Genomic DNA, 21,947 nt, shown 5'->3' on the forward strand with positions numbered 1-21,947 from the left:
TTAAGCTGTCCACATCTGTAAATGCAGGTGGGGAATCATCACAGCACATTTACAACCTTTTTGGTTCCAAAAGTTGGGGTCAAGTCCTACAACACCCTTCCAAGGCCTGTGGGAGCAGGATCTCAGTGCCTCACTGCAGGGCTGCAGCTTTCTCTCCTCTCACATCCCCTTCGGGAACTTTCCCTCCACAAAGCAGGGAATTATAGAAGAAAAAGCAATGAATTTTTCATTTTCACCCTCAGATTTTCACTCACCAGGCAAAACCTTATCGAAGTAGATGGCTAGCAGGAAATACAAGACACTGTCCAAGCTCAGGATGAGGTACAGCTTACGAAAAGGGTGCAGCTCTGGGCTAAATGCTGGTCCGTATTTTTCTAGTTTTACCATCTAGGGGAGGGAAAAAATAAAAAAGCACAGTTCAGATGCAAAATTTCCTTCAGGCAGAAATACTTTGTGCCAGCTCCTGCTGTGTCATCACAGCCATTTTCACCAAAAACCCAATTCGCTCGTGACCACGACGCTGTTTCTAAGGAGGCGAAGGGTTTCTCCTGACCACGAGCACCAGAAATGCCTCAGTAAGCTGAATTTCAAACCATGCAGAAGTTACAGAGCGATGCACGTGCTGCTTGCAAAGGCAGCACTTCCAGCCCTTGCAGTTCCTGCTCTCTTGGTACCCACCAGCCACATCCCACCTCTCATTTTGTGGAGATCTCAATTTGCTGCAGGAAAACCCGTGATGCAGTTGAGTGTCCAAGCATCTCTGCCACGATTTAGCACTGATTTTTTTTTGGGGGGGGGGAGGTTTTCTTTTTAAAAGCAGAGGGGGTGACTGGGTTGTTCTGCAGATGCAAACTGTGGATTTTGCTGCTCCCTGGCAGAATTTTTGGGGCTGAGGTTTTGTGCTGCCCTGGGTTTGTTATGGACATACCATTGCGAGGCCAGCTGTGAAGGCAAAAGGACTGAAGAGGTTTAAAATCCATTCCAAAGCCCGTGGCAGTTTTTCAAACAACGTCAAAAAGCCCAGTGCCCCGAAGAGGATGTGAAGGAGAAATCCCACAAAACTGGAAATATTTGGCTGCTTTAGCAACGAGCTGAGCAGGAAAGTGAAGTGAATCTGCAGCAGGGAAAACCAGTGGTTAGCAGGGTGCATTTCTGCTGCAATTTAAGAAAATAACCAACATAAAACAGGGGCAGAGTTAGAGACCCAGCTGGGTTTCAGCACAAGGCTTTGTTTAGCACACAGCTCTGGGATTTAGGGCAGGTTTATAGGGACAGACAGATCACTCCCAGCCTCATTTTAGCACCTCTCTTTACTCTGATTTCGAGTCAGAATCTCCCAAAATGTAATGGGAGTGGTATAAATAATAATAAATAATTTACAAATAATAAATCACAGTATTTTTGTTACTTTCTCACGTAATACCAGCCCTAAAAAACTCAGTCTTTCAGATATTTTAATTAGGAAATGGGAAAAAAAAAAAAATGTGCATCACATAAGAACACAAAAGCAAACTTACAGATGCCGTGCCATAAAAGAAATAAAAAAAATACAGTTCCAAAAAGCTGCTGTGATTGAAAACTTCACTCAGGGTGATCCAGGTCAGCAGGCTGGCTGTGATGGAGACATACACAATGTACAGCAAACTCCAGGATAACCTGCAAAGGAAGGCACGGCTGTTTCTGTCCCTGAGCATGACAGCACCTGCCATGGCATAGCCAATACAAGGCACAGTGGATTTAGGTCAAATATTTTGTATTTTCATCCATGTAGAGTTTCCAGACTGGACAGGTGCAAATACCAGAGAGCCACAGGAAGGGCCAGGTTGGAAGGGACGCAGAGGGTTGATGTCTCTGCTCAAAAAGGGCCATCCCAGAGCAGAAGGCACAGAAATGTGTCCAGATGGGTCTGGAGTATCTCCAGTGAGGGACACTCCACTCTGGGCAGCCTGTTCAGTGCCTGGTTACTGCTCAGGAAAAAGGTTCTTGACAAATTCAGGTGCCCAGATCTCTGCAGGTGCAGTGATGGCAGCAAAGGGACACACAGGACCTGCAGCCAGCACCTTTCATCCATCTGCTTTTCCTGATGCTGTGAAATGTTCATGCCCATTAGGAAAGACTCTTTGGATGGACCCTGTGTCCCTCCTCTGCTTCAGCATTTAGGGGTTTCTCCAGAATTTGTTGTTTATTTGCTTTTCCTGTGTGTTCCACCCATTTTCTGGAGGCAACCCACCCCTCCACACCCAGAGCCCTGCTGCACACACCCCTGCTCCACGAGGAGAGCTCCTCCTCTTTTTCTGGGGGAGAAAAAGCGACAAAACAACTACAAAAAACCTTTCTCAGACTTGGAAACAGAGGTCTCCCAGCAAAGAGAACCCCAGAATGGTTTAGGAACCTCAAAAAACCCCCTAATTCCACCCCTGCCATGGGCAGGGCCACCAGACCAGGCTGCTCACTTGATAAAATAATAAATAATAATCTTGATAAAATAATCCCTTTAATTACACATTAATTTCTGAGACTTACCAGAAGGAAATATCTTGCAGACCCATTGCTCTCATCAATATCTTCAGCTTCTTCTTCTCCTTGAGAACTTTGACTGATAAAAAGTGCATGTATGGGCCGTAGCTGAGTATGGCACAGATAATGAACCAAATGTAATCCAGTTTAAACAGAGGTTTCAGCACGGTTTTCAGGTGAACTCCAGTAATTGACTTCATTTCTTTCCACACAGAGTGGTTGGTTTTCATCTAAAGGAGAGAAATCAGACATTCATTTCATTTTTGCAATGAAATAGCCAGCATCAGAACAATCAGGGAGTTACAAACATTAGAATTATCAACTTGTCAATAATAAGTTTATAAGCAAATAATCAGTATTTATGATCTTTTTGTGTTGCCTTGCAATAAACATCATTCCATTTGCTGCCTTGAGCTGTGAGAATGATCTGTCATTCTTTCAAATTTAAATTATGTACTTAAGAAGTTGATGACCACGAAATTCAAAGCATCCCAGAATGGTTTGGGTTGGAAGGGACCTTGAAGATCCCCTTGTTCCACACCCTACCATGGGCAGGGACCCCTCCCACTATCCCAGGTTACACCAAACCCTGTTCAACTTGGCCTTGGACACTTTTAGGGATGAAAAAATGAACTGGCTTGGTGCTTTTCTTGGTGGATGGGTTTGTTTATTTCCCCCCTCTGCTTTTGCTTTAATCAGTTTGGGTTTTAAGTTTACACAGAACTCTGGGAAGAACAGCAAGTTCCATCATGAGCACACTTACCTCTATGACTGCTGCATCGATGCTGGACTGCACTGAGAGGAATCCCCCATACCAGTACAGAGGAACCTTGCAGTGCCTTGCTGAAAAATCCCAGCAGGTTTCTGTTGGGGAAGCAAATTATTAATAAATAATTAATCAAGATTAATTAATACATTTCCATATGCATGTGCATGTAAGTGCTTGTGCGTGACATGTGGGGTTGGAAATGAGTTTTACTTTAGTGTGAGAAGATCAAGGTTGGGGTTTACCCAGCCTTTTATCTTTTAATGCATTAAATCTCTGTTACTGCACACACAATTCTCATTTTCCAGGCATGATTTGATGTGTTAAGGTACGAAAGGGAGAGGGTCAAAAAGGCACTGGATGATCCCTAAACTCCCTTCCACCCCAAACCATGCTGGGATTCTCTCATTCTCTGCCTGTGGATGACATTTCTGTTCTTACATTCCTACATTAGGAAATACATCCTAAATTTTTTCTCTGGCAATTTTTTTTTTTTCCTTTTACAGACACAAACCCTCAAATTTTAACTCATGTCTCCCTTGAGCCACTTGGCACACGCATCCTCTGTGCCCTTGGGCTGGCACAGCAGCACAGAAATCCTGCTGAACAGTTTCTAATGCAAAAATCAAAGCCTGGGGTTTGATTTCATTTCTTTCATTTCTTTGGTTACCGATGTGCTCAAAGCCTTCATTTGGAAACACCGCTCTGCCCACTGGAAATCTGAGAGTGTAGGAGAAGTCATCCTTAAAAACAACACCAATAGTTTCCTCCTCAGAAACTGCTTTTTCTTCCATTTTCTCCTCATTTTCCATCTCTTCTATTATTACACCTGCCGTTGGAATAGATAAATAATATTAATTTAAATGAATAAATAAAACCAGCAAGGCTGACACTCTGATTATTCAGGCAGCGACGAAAATGGGCATCACCACCATTTGATCCCTCGAAAATCACATGCGACAAACGCTCTTGTCCCTCCCCTACCATGAGGGAGGGCCAGGTCCACATCAGACCCTGCAGGAAGATGGATTTAAGAGCTTTTACCCCTCAGTGGCGAGCTGGTGGCCACTTTAGCCATTATTGTCCTGGTGGTGTTGGTGGCAGGGGTGAACATGAGCGTCACCCCCGAGGCGTTGAAGGCTGGGTCATCCAGGCGCCCCAGGAATTTGTAGGGGAACTCCTGGGTGGGGTAGTACATGATCAGACTGGCCGAGTCGTGCAGGATGTAGAGGAAAACCAGCGATGCCACCCATTCCTGGAGGGAAGGAAGGAAATGCAGAGGTGAGGGGCAGCCCAGGGAATTGCTGGGGTGGGGATGATGCCTTAGGATTGAGCTTTTCTGTTTCTCAGACCAGCACTGCTTTAGTGTGGAACTCCAAACCCCACAGCCTGTCAGCTGCTGCTCTCCCCTTTTATTCAGGCACAACAATTCCTCTCCAGGCCTGGGGATGGAGGACACCTCACTGCCTCAGGCCTGGAGAGATGGAAACAGTGAATTTGGGAGGAAACGTGGGGTAAATGGCTTAATTCCCCAAAGCTGTAATTGGAGGATGAACCCCTGCCATGTAAATGGGCCAAACTTATGAAAGTGTGAAAAACTTGTGGCCACCATCCAGCCCTTCCTGACTGCCCAAGCTGCACCTACTGAAGGCCTTCAATAAAAACCTGCTTTTATTCTCCTAATCTTGTCCAGCCTCTCTTTTAGGAGCCACCCCAAGGCATCAGGGAGGCTCCTCCAGGGCCCTTCTAACCCAGCTCCGACCCCACTGCCCCATCCAGCTCCTCCGGCCTTTCCCCCGTGCCCCAGGGAGAGCTGGGCCACAGGTGTGATGGTTTTAAAATCTGAGCGAGGTTTCAGATGGAAAACATGTTTTCTTAGTCCCAGAGCCAGCGAGGTCTGTGGGTAATTTGACACTGCAGCCATGAATTGGACATTGTGTTCCTCTGGACAGGGCAGGAGCAGCAAGCTAAAGGGAGCAGCCAGCTTTGTCACGAGGCAGATTTGTAGTGTCCCAGGAAGAAGGAACTGCTGACATTTCCCAGGGAGCCACAGCTGAGCCTTCTCACATCCCCTCACACGAAAACAATGCACCGTGAAAACTCTTTGTAGTAGAAATGCTGATTTCCCTTCGGAAGAACTTGCCTGAAAACTTTTTGACTTCATCCTCCACACCAGAAGAATATTTTTCCACAGGAGAGCACAGGTTTGCTGCAATATTTGTGAGGCCTTCTTGGATACCCTCTGCATTTTTCCAGCTGAGAAAGAAAATTATATAATTTAGAATAAAACAGATGAGTGATCTGATTCCTCATCCAGACTCATCCTTCCCCATCCAGGTTCATCTTTCCCCATCCAGGTTCATCCTTTCTCACTCAGATTAATCCTTCCTCTTCCAGACTCATCCTTCCCCATCCAGACTAATCCTTCCTCACCCACACTCATCCTTCCTCATCCAGACTCATCCTTCCTCACCCAGATCCATCCTTCCTCACCCAGATCCATCCTTCCTCATCCAAATTCATCCTTCCTCATCCAGACTCATCCTTCCTCACCCAGATCCATCCTTCCTCATCCAGACTCATCCTTCCTCATCCAGGTTCATCCTTCCTCATCCAGACTCATCCTTCCTCATCCAGACTCATCCTTCCTCACCCAGATCCATCCTTCCTCATCCAGACTCATCCTTCCTCTTCCAGACTCATCCTTCCCCATCCAGACTAATCCTTCCTCACCCACACTCATCCTTCCTCATCCAGACTCATCCTTTCTCACCCAGATCCATCCTTCCTCACCCAGATTCATCCTTCCTCACCCAAATTCATCCTTCCTCATCCAGGTCCATCCTTCCTCATCCAGGTTCATCCTTCCTCATCCAGACTAATCCTTCCTCACCCAAATTCATCCTTCCTCATCCAGGTTCATCCTTCCTCATCCCAAAGAGGCTTTGTGGAACGAGACAACCGCTCACTTTCCTTGTTTCAGCACAGAAAGTGAATTTGTGTCTGGCCTCAGACACGTGGTTTGTTGGCAAACCGCTGCTCACGTGCTCTGGGTTCTGAACCAGACCCCAAATCACGTTACAAACGCTGGGGAGATGCTAAAAATAACCCAAAATAGAGGCTGCCACTGCCAGCCTTCAGCAGGCTGGTAGGAAACCAGATTGTTCTGTTTTCACCCAGATATTAAGGAACTTTAATGCAGTTGGAGCAGGGCAGGATTAGAACACCCATGTGCTCCTTAATATCCTGCTAAACACCCAGCAGGGAGTATTTCTTTGGGATGTTTATTTCAGCTCCAGCTTTAATCCCCTGGCCAAGCAGCAAGAACAGGAGCAAGTTCAGAGCGATGGGTTTCACCCTGGGAGCAGGGCAGGGAACCTCCCAAAGTGTTCCTGGGGTTTAATCCTTTCAAATGGCTGGAACCTCGAATCAAAGCAACCTCAGAGTGCTCCATTCCCCTTGGACAGCACTTCCTGATTTCACAGATTGGGCAGCTGGAGTTAATAAAGGGTTCCACTGCTCTGTTCCCTTCACTGCTTGCTTTTTGGGAGAATTAAATATTTGTGTGCTGCGGGGGCAAGGGATCCAGGATCCCAGTTCAGCTTCTGTGTTATCACAGGGCTTATCTATCTTATTTTATCTCCTGGTGCTCAGCTTGCCCTGCCCAAGCTTCCTCCCACACTTCCTCCCTGCTGCACTGAAGGTTAAAGGTAAACAGGAAGGGATTTCTAGGAAGTGTCACTTTAATTTTCATTTTTTTTCCCCTCAGGTCTGGATTTCAGTCATGAACTGAAAGCAGTGGCTCAGCCCAGGATGCTGGGGCAGTAAACAAAGTGTGGTGGTATTTGGATAACAAGGAAAACATGATGGTCTTTAAAAGATGCACGGAATCTCTACAGTCACAGCAAACAGTTTTAAAATGATGGAGCAAATCTAAAACTTTTTAGAAAATTTTACTGTAGTTTCTATCAATTTTAATTTACTTTTTTGCCTCTGGAGCAAGGAGCAACCACCACTGGGAGCCAAATATGAAGCCAGGAATTCAAACAAGGGATGCTGCCTACAAAGGCTTAACTTTCAATCAGGTACCTAATAAATATTACCTATTATTAACTTCAAATTAGATATCTAATTAATCTATTAGATAATTACCAAAAAGGTTAAAAATATAGCCAAGAGAGAACCCTCTGCAAGGCCTGAGGCTCAAAACTTAAGATGCAGAAGGCAAAACAAACACATCAGAAACTGGTGGCAATGATGTTTGGGAAACTTTAATCTCATTAAGAGCATCACTTGTAAAGCTGGATGTCCCCTGGGGCTCATTAAGTGCATCCAAACTTCCTGCTCTCCAGGAACTCACTGCCAGGGTGTTGCAAGAACTTTTCCTGGCTCCTGCATGCAGCTCTGCTCTACCAAAACTTGTCCCAGGAAGGCACATCCCATATAATCCCTTTATTTACTGTCTCTGGGAATTCTGCTCTTCAGACCGTGGTCCTTTATAAATTTAACTTAGGTCTGTTTGAAGATGTTCTGCCCCTTGCAGGGGGGTGGGACTGGGTGATTTTTAAAGGTCCCTTCCAACCCAAAGCACTCCTGGAGTTTCTGATTTCAGTTCCTAAAATCTAGCTGCACTTCAGGAGCTCTGGCAGGAGCCTCTCGGTGCTGGGTTCAAAGGGAGAAATCCACGCTGCATCTCACACTTCCCAGAGGCTTTTCCAGAGGCAAGGATTCATCCCTGCACGTGGAGAGTGCAGAGGTGCTCTTTCCATCCCCTCCTGCTTGCCAGTTCTCGCAGTTTTTTGTGCTTGCATCTGACAAATCCCAGACAGATTTGCACTGACTCCGCTCCAACACACAGACTGGAACAGGTTGTTATTTCCTACTCTCAGCTTGAAAATAACAACTCTAAGCCTGCCCTTCATCAAAGCTCAACACTTCAGCTCATCCAGAGAAGTGAAATTTGGGGGTTTTGCATTTTTAGAGGCCTTTAGTGACAGCAAGACAGGAGGAGGAGAGCAAAGGGAGGGGTCATCCCCCAGTGCTCAACCTGCAGCTCTTCACCTTCAGCCACAGGGAGAACCAAAATCCACACACACCCAGAAAAAGCTGAATATTCTTCCTCCTTTTCCTCTAAAATATTTTGTTGTGAACTCACAGTCCACCAGAAAAGAGAGCTGGAAGGTGCAGCCTTTATGCATTCAGCATCATAAAGCATTAATTAGGAAAAACTGATCATCCCCTGGTGAAAACTCAACCCCTGCATGAAACTGCCCCGGGGAGAATTTTTCCACCTCTACTACTTCTAAATTAATTTTCCCTTGGAAAAAAAAGGAGAAACCTCTACTTTGAAATTAATTCTCCCTTGGAAAAAAGGAGAAACCTCTACTTTGAAATTAATTCTCCCTTGGAAAAAAGGAGAAATACATGACTCCTTACCTGCTGGTGTGTTTTCCATTGGGAAGGGTCTCCTCCAGCTCTGAGGTGTCTGGGCTCCTGGTCCCTTTTCAGCCCCAGGGAGGCTCAGCTCGGTGGCCCAGCCCGGTGGCCATGCCCCTCTCCAGCCTGACGTCACCCGCGCAAACCCTCCCAAAACTTCTGCAGCGATGACCCAACGCTGGAACAACACCTACAACCGGCTGGCCCCGAGCCTGGGGATGTTTACACCACGGGCTGGAGGACTGAACTCAACTCCTGCAGATGTTCCCAGCAGGCAGCAGAGCTGGGGTGGCCTGGGATGGGGTGAACTGTCACTCCTGAGAGGTGGCAAAGCCACTTTGTCCCTGTCCCAGCTTCTCCAGAGGGAAAACTCTGCTGCCTCGTCCCCATCGTGCCCAGAGCCTGACTCAGCTCCTTCCTCTGCTGAGACAAATCCTGCATCCCAGCACCAACGGGATTTTAGCTCTTGTTTAGTTCTTTCTCCTTTCCCCGTCGTTTTGAGCGTTTTTTTCCCCAATTTCCACTCCTTTTTAATTGCTTTTCCAGCAGCTGCCGCACAGCTGGAAGCAGGATGGAGCGTGTTGGGCGTTTAAAAACAAAACATCTTTCCAGTGCATCTGCATTCAAAACAGGGAGGTGAGGCAATCAGACAAGCCAGGGAATCCAAACGAGCTGGAAGGGCGCAGGGCCACGGGAAAATTCAACCAGTTTAAATGAATTTGACCGTCCCAGAACTTCCCCAGCTTGAGGATTGTGCCTGGGGTTTGCAGAGCTGCCTCAAACCACAAGGGCTGGCTGGTTGTTGCTTAACAAAAGGCCAGGGCTCTGCTGCAGCTGCTGATTTACTCATTTTCAAGGCATGAGCTCATTTAGGAGAGGAGCAGAAGCGTTTTCCGGCATCCCTTCGCGTTGGGCAACAGGGGAGCAACGGGGAAGGCTCCTCGTGACAGCAAAAAGCCCATCTGAGGTGCACTTCACCAAAAAACAGCACTTTTCTGACCAAAACCTGTGCCTCAGCGTGGGACCCAGCCCTGCCCTGACTGCACATTAGCTACAGAAAAGGCTTTTCCACAGAAAAATGACACCTGCTGCAAGCACTGCTTGGGGTTTGCCGTCCTGCTCCGGGCCCTGCTGCTGAAGTGGGACCCCCAACCCCTCAGGGCTTCACTGAGAGCACAGAGCACCTCAAAATACCAAAATATCACTCATGAAATCCCCCAAGCAGATGCTCCACAGGATTTCTGAGCAGGACACTCAGGACCAGGCTTTGTATCTGCCAGGAGGAGGAGAGGGGCTGGGATGGGAGCCAGAGCCTTCCAGGGGGACATGCCAAGCGAAGGGAAAAGGAACAGAGAGAGCTCTGGGAAGCCCTTATCAAAGAGAAATTCAGCATGTTAAATCAGGGACTTTCTGGACATCTCTTAAAAGAAGCATTATGAGGGAATGAATTAATTTTACAGCTTAAAAAAAAAAATAAAAATGCGTGGCACACTGCCCTTCCACACCATCAGAAACAAACGAGGATGAACTGCTGGGAACTGTCACCAAGCTCAGATTAAACTTCTTTGGGGTTATTTTCCTTTCCACTGAGGAGCACAGGGAGCACAAACAAACCCCTTTTATTTTGCTGCAGCCTTCAGCGACCCATGAGGCTGGAGGTGCCCAGCTCCTGTTCCTCCGCAGGGTGTGTGCAGGGAGCCAGCAGGAGCCCTCCATCCCTGCAGAGCACCTTCCACATCCCAACCTGCCCCCATTTCACTGCCCCTCAGCCCAGAGCCAGCACCCACACAGAGAATTCACCTTGGCCACAGCTCCAGGCACAAAAATTAATTGTTTTTGGTTTTTTTTTACTGGGGTTGGTTTTCCCGTGGCTGGAGGCGATTCACCCCTGCAGATGGACGATGTGCCGTGGGGTCACTGCTAGCCCAAAGCTGGGCTCGATGGATCCGGCTGCAAAACGCCACCCTGAGTGCTGCAACGCTGCAAAATTCCCCCAAAATTCAGTTTAAAATATGTAAATACTGCAGCCTGAGAGCCATGGCCATGCCACGAGCCAGGGCCCCCCACGCTCTGCCTGAGCCCAACCACCTGAAACCCTGGGGCACCCCAAAATCAGCCCAGGCTTTGAAAACCATCCCCATTTCCAGCACAGCAAAACACCCAGGGAGCCAAGAGTTTAACAACCCAATCCATCTTTATTTTGGAAGTACTTCTTGCTGGGAAAGGAAAACCCTCACCTTTCCAAGTACAGCCAAGTGGTGAAAGAAAGGCAAGTGTGCAAAACGAGCTGCACGTGGTGCAGCAGCAGGAGGAGCGTCACAAAGGTGTCACCCTCGGGCCTGACACCTTCTGCTCCTGCTGCCTGTGCAATAAATCTCACTTGCTAAACACAGATACTCTTAAATAAGGACTTGGGAACGTAAACGAAACCGGGCACTTTAAATTCTCCCCAGGAAAACACAACCTTGTAACGACACCACTGAGTGAACGCGCTTCCCAGGCTCCGGATACGGCTCACGGCAACCCTGCAGCTCCAAACATCTCCCTGGGAATGGTGACCCAAAATGGGTGGATTTACCCCAAATCCTCCCCAAATCCAGTTTATCTCTGGGAGCACAGGCTGGGTGTGTGTTGGGTGGATGGGATTTGGAATGTCGAGAGCAGAACAAAGGGGCTCCAAGCCACAGGAATAAAGCTCTGCTGTTCCCAGGGCACTCCCTGCTTCCATTTTCCCTGGGTTTGTCCCTGTTTTGGCAATTCCAGACATTTTAGGATGCTTTGAAACGCTTCTGATACGAGGACAGTGATGTTTTGGGGTGGAATTTTACCCCACTTTGACACACGATGCCACCAAGCCAAAAAAGATCCCGCCCTAACAGGGAATTAATTTAACGAGCCAAATTCTTTGTCCTTTCTGTAGCTGCACAAAAACAAGTGCCACCACCCACTGGGCTCCTCCAAGATAAACAACAGCACCAAACTGAGCTAATCCAGCTCCTAATCCAAAATTTTCACACCTGAAACGTGAGGAAATATGGAAATATCCCAAACAGACAGCACAGAACTATTTTACAAGCTATTAACTCCAAGTGAAAGAATAAAGTCAAGGCAGACACCAAGGCTGCTCACAGCTCACACAATTCCCTAAATCCACGTGACAAGGATGTGCTGGATTGATGGGAAGGTGACACTTGGCTGAAACACCATTGGCAAAAAGAGACCAAAGAAATGTGAGATTTGGGAAAAATGCACTCAACTTGTACACACCTGCATGGGAAAGTGCCAAGAGAATTCTAAATCCCAAATTGCTCCAAATAAAGGCAAAAACTCAGGGTTCCCAGCCAGCAGCAGGGCTGGGGCTAAATAAATAAAACACCTGAATTTGGGGTTTTTTTTCTTTTCTGACTGGGAAGTTTCACCCCTGTCAGGCAGTGATGGAGCTGAAGTTTGATTTCATCCTGTCCTTTTAATCCCTCATTTCCAGGGCTGTGGCTCCCTGGGGAAGCAAATGGGATGTCCAGAGCTCTCTTGTAGGGATTGGGCTCCAGTTTTAACTGCAAACCCAAAACTGTGCATTTCTGTGGGTACAGAAGAGGAAGTGAAATTCTGCTTAAGGAGTTCCCATCTCCCTATGTAAGAAACCAGTGGAAACATTTTGGCTGAACACACTGATAAACCATTATCAGACACATCAAACATTACTGCCTGATGATTACAAACAGCTGGGACACACAGCTCCAACTTTAACCATTTTTTTTTGTTTTCTCAAGAAAAACAAAGGTCTTTTCTAACCTTAAAGTGAAGATACATAAACGACTTATGAAGCCAATGTCTCAACAGAAACACATCTCTGTATCTGCTCATTGCAGAGCAAAATAAACTGGGAGCAATCTTATATTTCACCTTATAAAGCTAAAAATGCGATGTTTGTGTAGAAAAAACCAAAAAAATAATACATTTTCAACATATATCTGTCGTATCTCAGGCTAAAGGACCACAAATTCTACTCTTAGTGCTTCTATGCAAACCAAAGGCACCTTTCTGATGGGTGAGGCTGTGAGTTGGGACTGTTTAATTTGGGGTTTTACAAAAAAGGGGTGATGAGTGGCCAGGCTGGGCCCTGTGTCACTGACTGCAACCACAACAAGGAGGGGCTGGGAACACTGCAGCTCATGGCAGGGGAAATGCAAACATCAGTGTGTGAGAGCAGCTGGCAGGACACTGTCCCGGGCAGGGGCAGGAGCAGACAGCTCTGACACATCTCTCCAGACCCCACAGCCCCTGCTCTGTCCTTTTAACCGAGCAGGGGAAGGAGCACATCCCCTCTGGCCACCCCCCTGTGCCCCCCAGCACGCAGGACAAGCCCCATGGCACCCACAGCTGCGGGGAAAGGACTGGGAGTGCCAACAGTGCCGTGTTTGGTCTGAAAATGAACTTTCTCAGGTTTTCTGAGCAGAGCTGGCTCAGGCCCCTCCTGGCAGCGGCACAGCCACTCTGCAGTGGGTTCCCCCCTCTCCTCTGAGCAGGTGCATCTTCAAAGCATTAGCAGGGATGGCTGAGCTGGTGGAGGAGCAGGGCTGGGTGTGCAGGAGGGCAGCAGAGCCCGGCCAAGGGCACGGCCAGAGCCTGCAGCCCTGGGGCAGGACGCTCCAGCAGCCGCTGGCTCCGCTCAGACACAGGATTCCCCTAAGGACAGCCCGGCCCAGCAGAGCCAAGGGAAGGCAGCTCCTGAACCAGCCACTGAGCCCAGGAGATGCCAGGCTGCCGTGGCAGTGCCCTCCTGCCCAACACAAACCGGGGGCGGCCAGGGGAGGACGGATTGGGGTCAGCCAGAGGAGCAGGGCGATGCTCACCGCCCCTGCAGCCTTATTGCCAAGGCCAGGATGGTGGGACACGCTCAGGGCTTCCCAAGCCAGCTGTCCTCGCCCACCCCAGCTCCAGGAGCAGCCAGAGGATCGGAGCTGGCACCCACAGGAGCACGAGGAGCTCAGAAAATGACTCGGTCCTCCTGCGTCCTCTCCCACCACAGGCTGCTGTTCAGGGTGCCAAAGCTGCTGTCCTCCTCCTCCTGCTCCTTAGCCAGCTCCACAAACACCTGGAAAACATGGAAAAGACCCCGTGCCCCTTGTAGGAACTTCCTTGGTCACAAATACAACCCATGCTAAAATCCTCACCACTATTCAGTGTATTGCTTCATCTCTGAGTAAGACATTTCCATTGTTTTGAGGTTTTTCTCCTTATTCCTACCCTCCCACCTCTTTTCTTCAAGAGCACAATGAAAAGGAAGTTCAACACTGAGGGACATTAATTGTCAGCAATAATTAATCCACAATAAGCAATTACAAGTCTCAGCTTCACCCTCCTTCCAGCTACAAACAGCAAATGCCTGTTCTTGGAATAAATCAGAGCAGCTTTTCCTCTAATAACATTCAGACATCATATTTAACATTACAACAGTAACACATTTGCTTTCTTCCAGTCACTGTAGTTGGCATCTTTATTTTTAGAGGGGAAAGCAGGAATAAAGAGGAGCTGGAGAGCTGGCAGATGTGATTCACTTTGCAAAAAGGGAATTTAGTTTCCCAAAAATGCCCCAACAGGCATCAGCAAAGCTGCCCCAGTGGCCTGAGCAAGGCCTGGGGGATGAGCTGCCTGCACAGGAATCATGGAATGTTCTGGGCTGCAAGGGAGCACAAATCCCATCCAATCCCTGCCATGGCAGGGACACCTTCCTCTATCCCAGGCTGCTCCAAGCCCCGTCCAACCCAGCCTTGGGCACTGCCAGGGGCAGCCACAGCTGCTCTGGGAATTCCATCCCAGCCTCTCCCCACCCTCCCAGGGAGGAATTCCTTCCCAACATCCCATCTATCCCTGCCCTCTGACACCTTCACCTGGCAGGGTTTACAGTCACAAAACAGAATTTAACACACCTGTTCCAGTGTTGCTTGAGAAAAGCTGTAATCCTCGATGTTGAAGGCGTGTTTTACTGGTGAAAGAATCAGTAAGAGCAGATTTAGGGACACTTTACTTACTCTTGATTTCACAAGAAATGGAGTTGAGGACAACATCAATTAAAGAAAATTAAATTAAATGAATTTGGAACAGAAATGGAGGCAGGACTGTCAGTTATGGGAGACAAAAGGACTTGTGTGTGTGATGTTTGGCAAGTGCTTCATTACCTTCCTCCAGCTTGGAAAAAGAATGTGAAAGCGACTGTACATCTTCTTTAGGAATTTTATACGCCAAGATAGAAGCAAAACTGGAACAAAGAAGGAAAACAAATTTAGCTTCAAGCAAAATCACTCAAAGAAAAAATATTAATACCCCACAGAATGGATTTTAACTCCTTTTCTGAAGGACACTGCAGGCATTTTGACTGTCAGGATCACACAGGAGAAGGGGAATGACTCAGCTCCAGGTGCATCAGCTGAGACCCCCTGAGACTGTTGTGAGTTCCTGCTCTTCCACTCAGATTCAAACATTTCTATTCTGCTTACTCATGGCAGATTTGATCCCTGGAACTCCCAGAGTCCTGAGCTTTTGGGTTTCAGCTGAGCTGGGAGGTGTCAGCATCTCCTGGGAGTTGGTTCCTGCACAGGGAGCTGCTCTGCCCTGCACCCCCTGCTGCAGGACAGGCACCTGCCCTCCCTCCCTCCCTCCCTCCCTCCCTCCCTCCCTCCCTCCCTCCCTCCCTCCTCCCACCTTTGGGGAAGGATCACACCCACGATTCCCCAGGGATCACACTGCTCTGGATGCCTGCAGTGCCCTTTGTGGCGTCTCTGCAGTCACAGAGCTCAACCCCAGGGCACAAACTCAGAGCTGCTGGTGGAACAGCAGCCAGCCCACCCTCAAACCGAGAGCCCCAGAGACCTCAGGCACTTCCAGGTAGGGGCAGTGAGTCAGAGACTTGGATTTCAGCCCTTTCCTGGGGGCCCTGACCCAGGAGGAAGCTGTCAGGCAACAGCTATGCAGAAATGCAGTTTTGCTTCCTCCGTGCCAAACATCTGCGTGGGCTCCCGGCCCCCGCCCTGGCAGCCCGGGCTCTGCTGCCTTCCAGATCCCTTCCCTTTTTTCATTCTTCATTTTTGTTGTTTTAAATATTTGCATTCCCTCCCCAGTGCCAAGGAGCTGCTGTGAAATCAGAGGGTTTTAGTGCCATCAATATTTTCTAGGTACCTGTCAAACCTCACCTTTCCTGGCGGTTGGCGTTGGGGAAGATGTGCAGAATCTGGCTCTGCAGATACTCCACCTGCTGCACATCTGCTGTTTCCCTCAGCTTCATTTCCAAGAGGTATCCTCTGCCAAACTTGCTCTTCAGGTGTTGGACAGTGCCTATACACCTACAAATCACAGACAGCAAACACAAGGTGTACTCAAGGAACGGCCTGATCCTTTTTGCTGCTGGGGATTAATTTCGCTCCAAATTGAAGGTACCAAATGGATCTGGATTTTCAGAGAAATGGAGCCCTGCCCCAGGGGGGATCTGGAGCTACCTGAGCTGCCCTGACACCAGGATGGCCACACGGTCACACACAGCATCTGCCTCCTCCATGTAGTGCGTGGTCAGGATTGCTGCTCTCTCCTTGTTCTTAAAGGCTGCTCGGATCGCCCTCCTGCAAAACACAACCCAAACCATCCCTCAACAGCAGCACTTGGCAGGGAACAGCAGCTCCAGCCTCTGCAGGAAAGGAGGCTGGGCTGGACCCCCTATTTATGGATTAATGCTACTCCCACAGCAACAATTAACACCTGAATTTCCTAAAGACAGCTCAAATCTGTGTATTCCTTATATCATTTTAAGGATTTCTTTTCAGCTTTCAAGCCTGCAATTCTGTTCTGGGAGAGGACACAGCTGCACTGCACCTGGGCTGACCCTCCCCTTCTTGTGAGACCCCAGCTGCAGTCCTGTGTCCAGCTCTGGGGCTCCCAGCACAGGAGGAGCTGCTGGAGCGACTCCAGAGGAGGCCACGGAGATGCTCCAAGAGCTGCAGCACTTCTGCTCTGGATACAGGCTGAGTGTTGGGGGTTCAATCCAAAGAGAAGCTCTGGGGAGAGCTCAGAGCCCCTTGCAGGGCCTGCAGGGGCTCCAGGAGAGCTGGAGAGGGACTGGGGACAAGGGCTGGAGGGACAGGACACAGGGAATGGCTCCCAGTGCCAGAGGGCAGGGTGAGCTGGGATGGTGAGCAGAAATTATTCTGCTTTAGTGGAAGATCCCCCTGCCCAGGCAAGAACTGGACAATCTTCATGGTCCCTTCCAAGTGGGTCATTCCCTGTCTGTGGCTGTCCCTGGTGCCAGCAGGGAGGCCCCAGCCCAGGCTGATCCCTGCACTCACCACATGTGCTGCTTGGCTTTGGGGTCCATCCCGGTGGAGGGCTCGTCCAGCAGCGTCACCCGCGGGTTGCCCAGCATGCTGAGGGCAAAGCAGAGCTGGGGGGAAGCCAGAGGGGCAGGGTGAGGATGGGGAGGGTGCTGGGGACCCCCAGAGTGACCCCAGAGCCCCCCATACCTTACGCTTCAGCCCCATTCCCAACTTCTTCGTTGTCTTCTGCAGGTGGTCCTTTAAATCCAGCACGCTGGCGATGCTGGGGAGGGAAGGAGCAGGTGGGAAAGGCTGGGAGGGGGATGGCTTGGCTTCCCCCTCGCCAGAGAATGCTGAACAGCCCCTTTTGAGGAGCTCAGTGACAGATATTTGTGTATCAAGCATAAAAACAGCAGAGCAAAAAGCAGAATTGGAGCTTCCATACAGAACCACCTGTCCTAGAGGAGCCTTGGTGACAGCACAGAAACAGCTCCAAGCTCAGGACTCCTTGCAGCTTCTACAAAGATGACTGTGAGTGCTTTATAACCTTAAAAAAATAACTTTAAAGAAGATGTATCAAAATTAAAAAATCCCAGGTGAATTTTGTGTGGATGAACCTTCATCTCCTCACCTAAGAATTCACAATGGTGGAATTTCAACTGAGCTTAAAGCCAAACTTAAATGGAAACAAAAACTGCATTGGGAAAGGTGAGAATGGGGAAAAAAACCACAAAAAAGAAAAGCTAAAGAGCAAGAAGTCTGAAGATTACAAAAAGCCAAGGCAGCTTCAGTAAAACCAGAGAGATTTCTGTCACGAACCACTCACCGCTTGATGACTTCTTTAACATCAGACTGGCTCATGCCTTTGATAGCACCATAAATCTCAAAGTGCTCCTGCAGGGTGATGTCTGGCCACAGAGGGTTGGTTTGAGGACAGTACCCCACGAATTTCACGGAGTCATCCTCACTGCCCAGCCCCAGGGAGTCATCTCCCATCAGAACCTGTGAGGAAAATGCCCAGACCTTACTCCAGAATATTACGAATTTCCAAACTCCTCTTGCATGGTTTTAGCAAAATGCCCTCAGGAGTTCTTGCAGTAACACCAATAAAATTGAAATGTGGGTTGATTTTTTGGTGAAGCATGGAACATACCTGCCCACTGGTTGGCTCAATCTCTCCAACAAGCATATTAATTAATGTGCTTTTCCCAGCTCCATTGGGTCCCAACAAACCCAGGATTTCTCCTACAAAAGGACAACACAAACATTGCCCACGAGATCAGAGAAATTCTTCCAAGAATCTTTTTTTTTCCAAATAAAACAGCTCAACAGCAAGCAGCTGAACTCCAACCTTTCTTCACGCAGAGGGAAACATGTTTGGTTGCCACTTTCTTTATTTTTCTCCCCAGAAGAAATTCCTTCCTTTCATCGAACTCTTTGTGCAGGCTGCTGACCAGGATCGCTGGCATCTGGCAGAGGGGAGAGGCTGCAGATCCCAGCAGCTCTGGGAGCCTGCAGAGGTGAGGTTTGGGCAGGACAAGGCTTTACCTCCTCGCTCCTGGGGCTGCTCAGGATCTCTTTGACTCGCAGCCTCTCCGCCTTCACGTCCTCGTCCTCGTTCTCCTCGTGAGGGACATCTGGGAACTTCCAGGGCTTGGCTTTGCTGAAACATTTTCTGAAAGGGAGGAAAGGAGCATGGGGCCTCTGCTCAGCACCCAGCTGGGGTTGGTTTTGGTGCTTTGGTGCCCAAAGGTGTTTGCAGGCTCCTGCAGCTCAGCCCAGAGCTCAGGGGATGTCACCTCCCTGCATCCCTGGCTGTGCAGTGGGAATGGCAATCCCCTGCTTCTCACACAGGGAATGTCCTCCTGGAATTCCTGATTTTGCAGTGATGTGACTTAAAAGGAAACAAACCCCCAACTTCTGCACCTCAGTGACAATTTCAGGTGGGATATAACGAAAGGTGTTTTATTTCTTCCACTGCACACCCCAGCTGAACCACCAGCAGCACCTTCAAAACCAATTTCTTTGGACAATGTCTTGGGGAAAAACCCATTCAAGAGACACACCTGAAGAAGGGATCTTCTCTCACCGTCCTCCCTCCGTTCTTCAGCTCGAAGCAGCGCAGCAGGAACAGCCACACCACACACTGCAGATAGGGCTGGGGCAGACAGAAACCACCCTGGTCACCAGCCAGGCTGGGGACCCTGGGGGTGACCCCACCACAAGAAACTCCAGCTCTGCACCACCATGCAAGGGCTGGTGTTGCCAGAGATATTAAATATATCATTAAATGCTGCTCAGCGGGTCTGAGGATGCACAATCGAAGCGGGTTTAGATTTAAAAGCAATTATTTGGGTTTTTTTGTGCAGAGAAGGGACTGTCCCTGCTCCAGAGTTCTTGCTCCACCAGCAGGGATTCCCACAATAATCAGAATTAATAGTGGCAGTGTTCAGCAGGCCACAGGGGCAGCAGGTGCTGAGCTGGTGGGCACAGCAGCTCTCCTGACTCTGCTTGTGCTACAGGCTCAGCATCAGAGCAAAACTCCAGTGACAAAGGTGATGGACAGAAGGGATCCCAGCAGGAACCGCAGTTCCCTACAGCAAACTGGGAATTTTTCCTATTTATAAAAACAGAATCCAATGCTCACAGCCAGAACTGCCACCAGCAGCCGGTCCCAGGGGTCGTGGTATCCCCCACTCTCACTCTTGCCTTTCCAAGAGACCTGGGAATTCAGGGAAAAACGGGCTCAGGTAAAGAATCACCTGCCAGAGGTGATTTCAGCTCAGTCCCTCGGGCTGAGGTGCTCAAGCACTCCCTGAGCTCTCCAGAACAAATCAAACAGCTCCATCCAAGCCCTGGGGCTGCTCCTGCTTTCAATCCACCCACTCCCAACCAACGTCCCATCCCCGGGTTTGCTCACTGAGGAACACGTGGTCTCCTTGGAAATCACAGAATCATGGAATGCTTGGGGTTGGAAGAGACCTCAAAGCCCATCTCACTCCATCCCCTGCTGCTCCTAGCCCCATCCAGCCTGGCTTTGGACACTTCCAGGGATCCAGGGGAATTTCTTCTCAAATCAGGAATTTCTTCCCAAAATCCAATCTAACCCTGCTCTCTGTCAGCTTGGAGCCATTCCCCCTTGTCCTGTCACTCCACTCCTTGTTAAAAATCCCTCTCCATCTTTCTGGCAGGCTCCCTCCACTTAGAGAAAGGAAATTTCATGGAAAACTTGCTGCTTTCCCCATTTTAAAACCAAAACACTTTGCTTAGTAGGAAAAAGGTGATTTTTTTTTCCCCAAGCAGTTGTTATTCTTCGGGTGTTAAGTGGTTAAAGAGGACACACTGAAGACACCCACCCAACCCCAGCCATCCCCAAGAGCTCTGGAAAGGATCCCTGGAGCCCCCCCTTACCTTTATAAAACAAATCAGGCAGCCAATAAGGGGATAAATAGGAATGAAGATGGAGAAGACATAATGCAGGACCGTGGTTACCAGGTAATGGTCCAGGAAAAAGGACACCTCAGTGACAACTGTGCAGAGCAAGGCTGTCTGTACCACAGAAAAGGGGGAAAAAAGGTCCATTTTCATTCACTTCAGACACTCTAAGTGTAAGTTAATTAATTTAAAGCACTTTTTCTTGAAGCTTTTATCGCTCAGGATATGGCAGTGAGGGAGACATTGGTAAAAGTTTCCCGTTTCCTGCGCATTAGGGACACACAGCTCAACAAAATAAATGGGATTTTTTTTTTTTGCTGTGGCTTTGGAGATCACCAATCTTCCCACTTATCCCAGCTGCAGGCCAAGCCACTCACCACTGAAAATATAAATGACCAAAATTCCTTCGTGTTCTGGACTTTTCTGAAGGTGAAGGAGACCACGTAGGTGAAGAGCACGACTGAGGGCACGTAACCAATCAGGCAAAAAATCTGCAGAGACAGGAAAGGGCTCTCAGGAAACCTGCAGCAGGAATTCTGCATAAAGATCAGCTGGAATTACCTCAGCGTGACACACAACTGTGGAGACATCTTTGTCACTTTATTTGATGTATTTTGCTGCCTTGGTGCATAGAGAATATATTATTAAAGACACAAATTAAAGAATGTGTGGAGAGGCAAAAACTCTCCCCACCTTCAGTTTCCTTTAAACTCTTTCCCATTTTTTTATTTTTTTTTTGTAACACAGGCTCCCATAATTGCTGACTTCAAGGTTCTGGCAAATACTAAGAATTCCACCATAGCATTTCTGTAAAAATTCAAACAAGGGTAGAAAACCAGCCCTGCAGCCACATCCCAAACCTGATTAACTCTGGGAAAGCAGCTGTGAAAAGCTGAATCCTCTCAATTCCAGGCAGCATCACAGGGAAGCCCACTCTGAATATCAAAGATGTGAAGTTTTGTGGTCTCCTCTGTTTAATCCCAGCTGCAGCTCGCTGCAGAGAGGGGCTCTGCTCAAAGTCACTGTGCCCTTGCTGGAGCAGCCAGAGCAATTCTCCATCACAGCACAGAGCACAGAGCTGAGACAGCAGGAGGAAAGCAGCACTTCCTTGGAAAATCCTGCTGGATTAAGAATCAGCAAGGCTGGGAAAGAGCTTTGAGGTGTGAGCCCAGTCTGTGCCCAAGCCAGCCACAGCACCAAGGGCATTCCCTGAACAGGGACAGAGACTCCAGCACCTCCCTGGGCAGCCCCTTCCAGTCCCAGCCACCCTTTCTGTGAAGAAATTCTTCCTGTGTCCAACCCAAACCTCCCCTGGCGCTGCTTTCATTTTATTCCAGTCCCGGATGAAACTCCCAACTCTGAGCCATTCTCCCCATGGAAAATATTCTGTCTTTGTGCCAGCAGCGTTCTCCCTGTGTCTCCATGGGGAAAATTCAGCTGAATCAAGAAAGGAAAAGGTGTGTAGAGAACAAGGTGGCCCTGCTCTGAGCCCA

At 48.7% G+C, this 21,947-nt stretch overlaps 2 protein-coding genes across 2 annotated transcripts in view; both read right to left on the reverse strand.

Moving 5' to 3' along the window:
* LOC111937450 (ATP-binding cassette sub-family A member 9-like) overlaps window positions 1–9,505 on the reverse strand; it is a 28,488-nt gene extending 18,983 nt beyond the window's left edge. Inside the window, exons 1-9 of the mRNA XM_023938846.2 lie at window positions 8,720–9,505; window positions 5,427–5,539; window positions 4,328–4,538; window positions 3,954–4,112; window positions 3,281–3,381; window positions 2,524–2,747; window positions 1,518–1,656; window positions 929–1,114; window positions 255–387 (exon numbers count right to left, since the gene is read on the reverse strand). Coding sequence (XP_023794614.2) covers window positions 255–387; window positions 929–1,114; window positions 1,518–1,656; window positions 2,524–2,747; window positions 3,281–3,381; window positions 3,954–4,112; window positions 4,328–4,538; window positions 5,427–5,539; window positions 8,720–8,738 — 1,285 coding nt within the window. The 5' untranslated portion in view covers window positions 8,739–9,505. The remainder of the gene's footprint in view (window positions 1–254; window positions 388–928; window positions 1,115–1,517; window positions 1,657–2,523; window positions 2,748–3,280; window positions 3,382–3,953; window positions 4,113–4,327; window positions 4,539–5,426; window positions 5,540–8,719) is intronic.
* Window positions 9,506–10,894: 1,389 nt separating this feature from the next.
* ABCA5 (ATP binding cassette subfamily A member 5) overlaps window positions 10,895–21,947 on the reverse strand; it is a 35,252-nt gene continuing 24,199 nt past the window's right edge. The window contains exons 26-40 of the mRNA XM_086857716.1: window positions 20,832–20,945; window positions 20,431–20,568; window positions 19,667–19,741; window positions 19,086–19,177; window positions 18,568–18,694; window positions 18,371–18,488; window positions 18,173–18,264; window positions 17,846–18,021; window positions 17,227–17,302; window positions 17,053–17,147; window positions 16,213–16,332; window positions 15,910–16,059; window positions 14,899–14,978; window positions 14,650–14,705; window positions 10,895–13,814 (exon numbers count right to left, since the gene is read on the reverse strand). Coding sequence (XP_086713842.1) covers window positions 13,707–13,814; window positions 14,650–14,705; window positions 14,899–14,978; window positions 15,910–16,059; window positions 16,213–16,332; window positions 17,053–17,147; window positions 17,227–17,302; window positions 17,846–18,021; window positions 18,173–18,264; window positions 18,371–18,488; window positions 18,568–18,694; window positions 19,086–19,177; window positions 19,667–19,741; window positions 20,431–20,568; window positions 20,832–20,945 — 1,617 coding nt within the window. The 3' untranslated portion in view covers window positions 10,895–13,706. The remainder of the gene's footprint in view (window positions 13,815–14,649; window positions 14,706–14,898; window positions 14,979–15,909; window positions 16,060–16,212; window positions 16,333–17,052; window positions 17,148–17,226; window positions 17,303–17,845; window positions 18,022–18,172; window positions 18,265–18,370; window positions 18,489–18,567; window positions 18,695–19,085; window positions 19,178–19,666; window positions 19,742–20,430; window positions 20,569–20,831; window positions 20,946–21,947) is intronic.

This window comes from Cyanistes caeruleus, chromosome 19 (genome assembly GCF_971803275.1).
Source record: "Cyanistes caeruleus chromosome 19, bCyaCae1.hap1.1, whole genome shotgun sequence".
NCBI lineage: Eukaryota > Metazoa > Chordata > Aves > Passeriformes > Paridae > Cyanistes > Cyanistes caeruleus.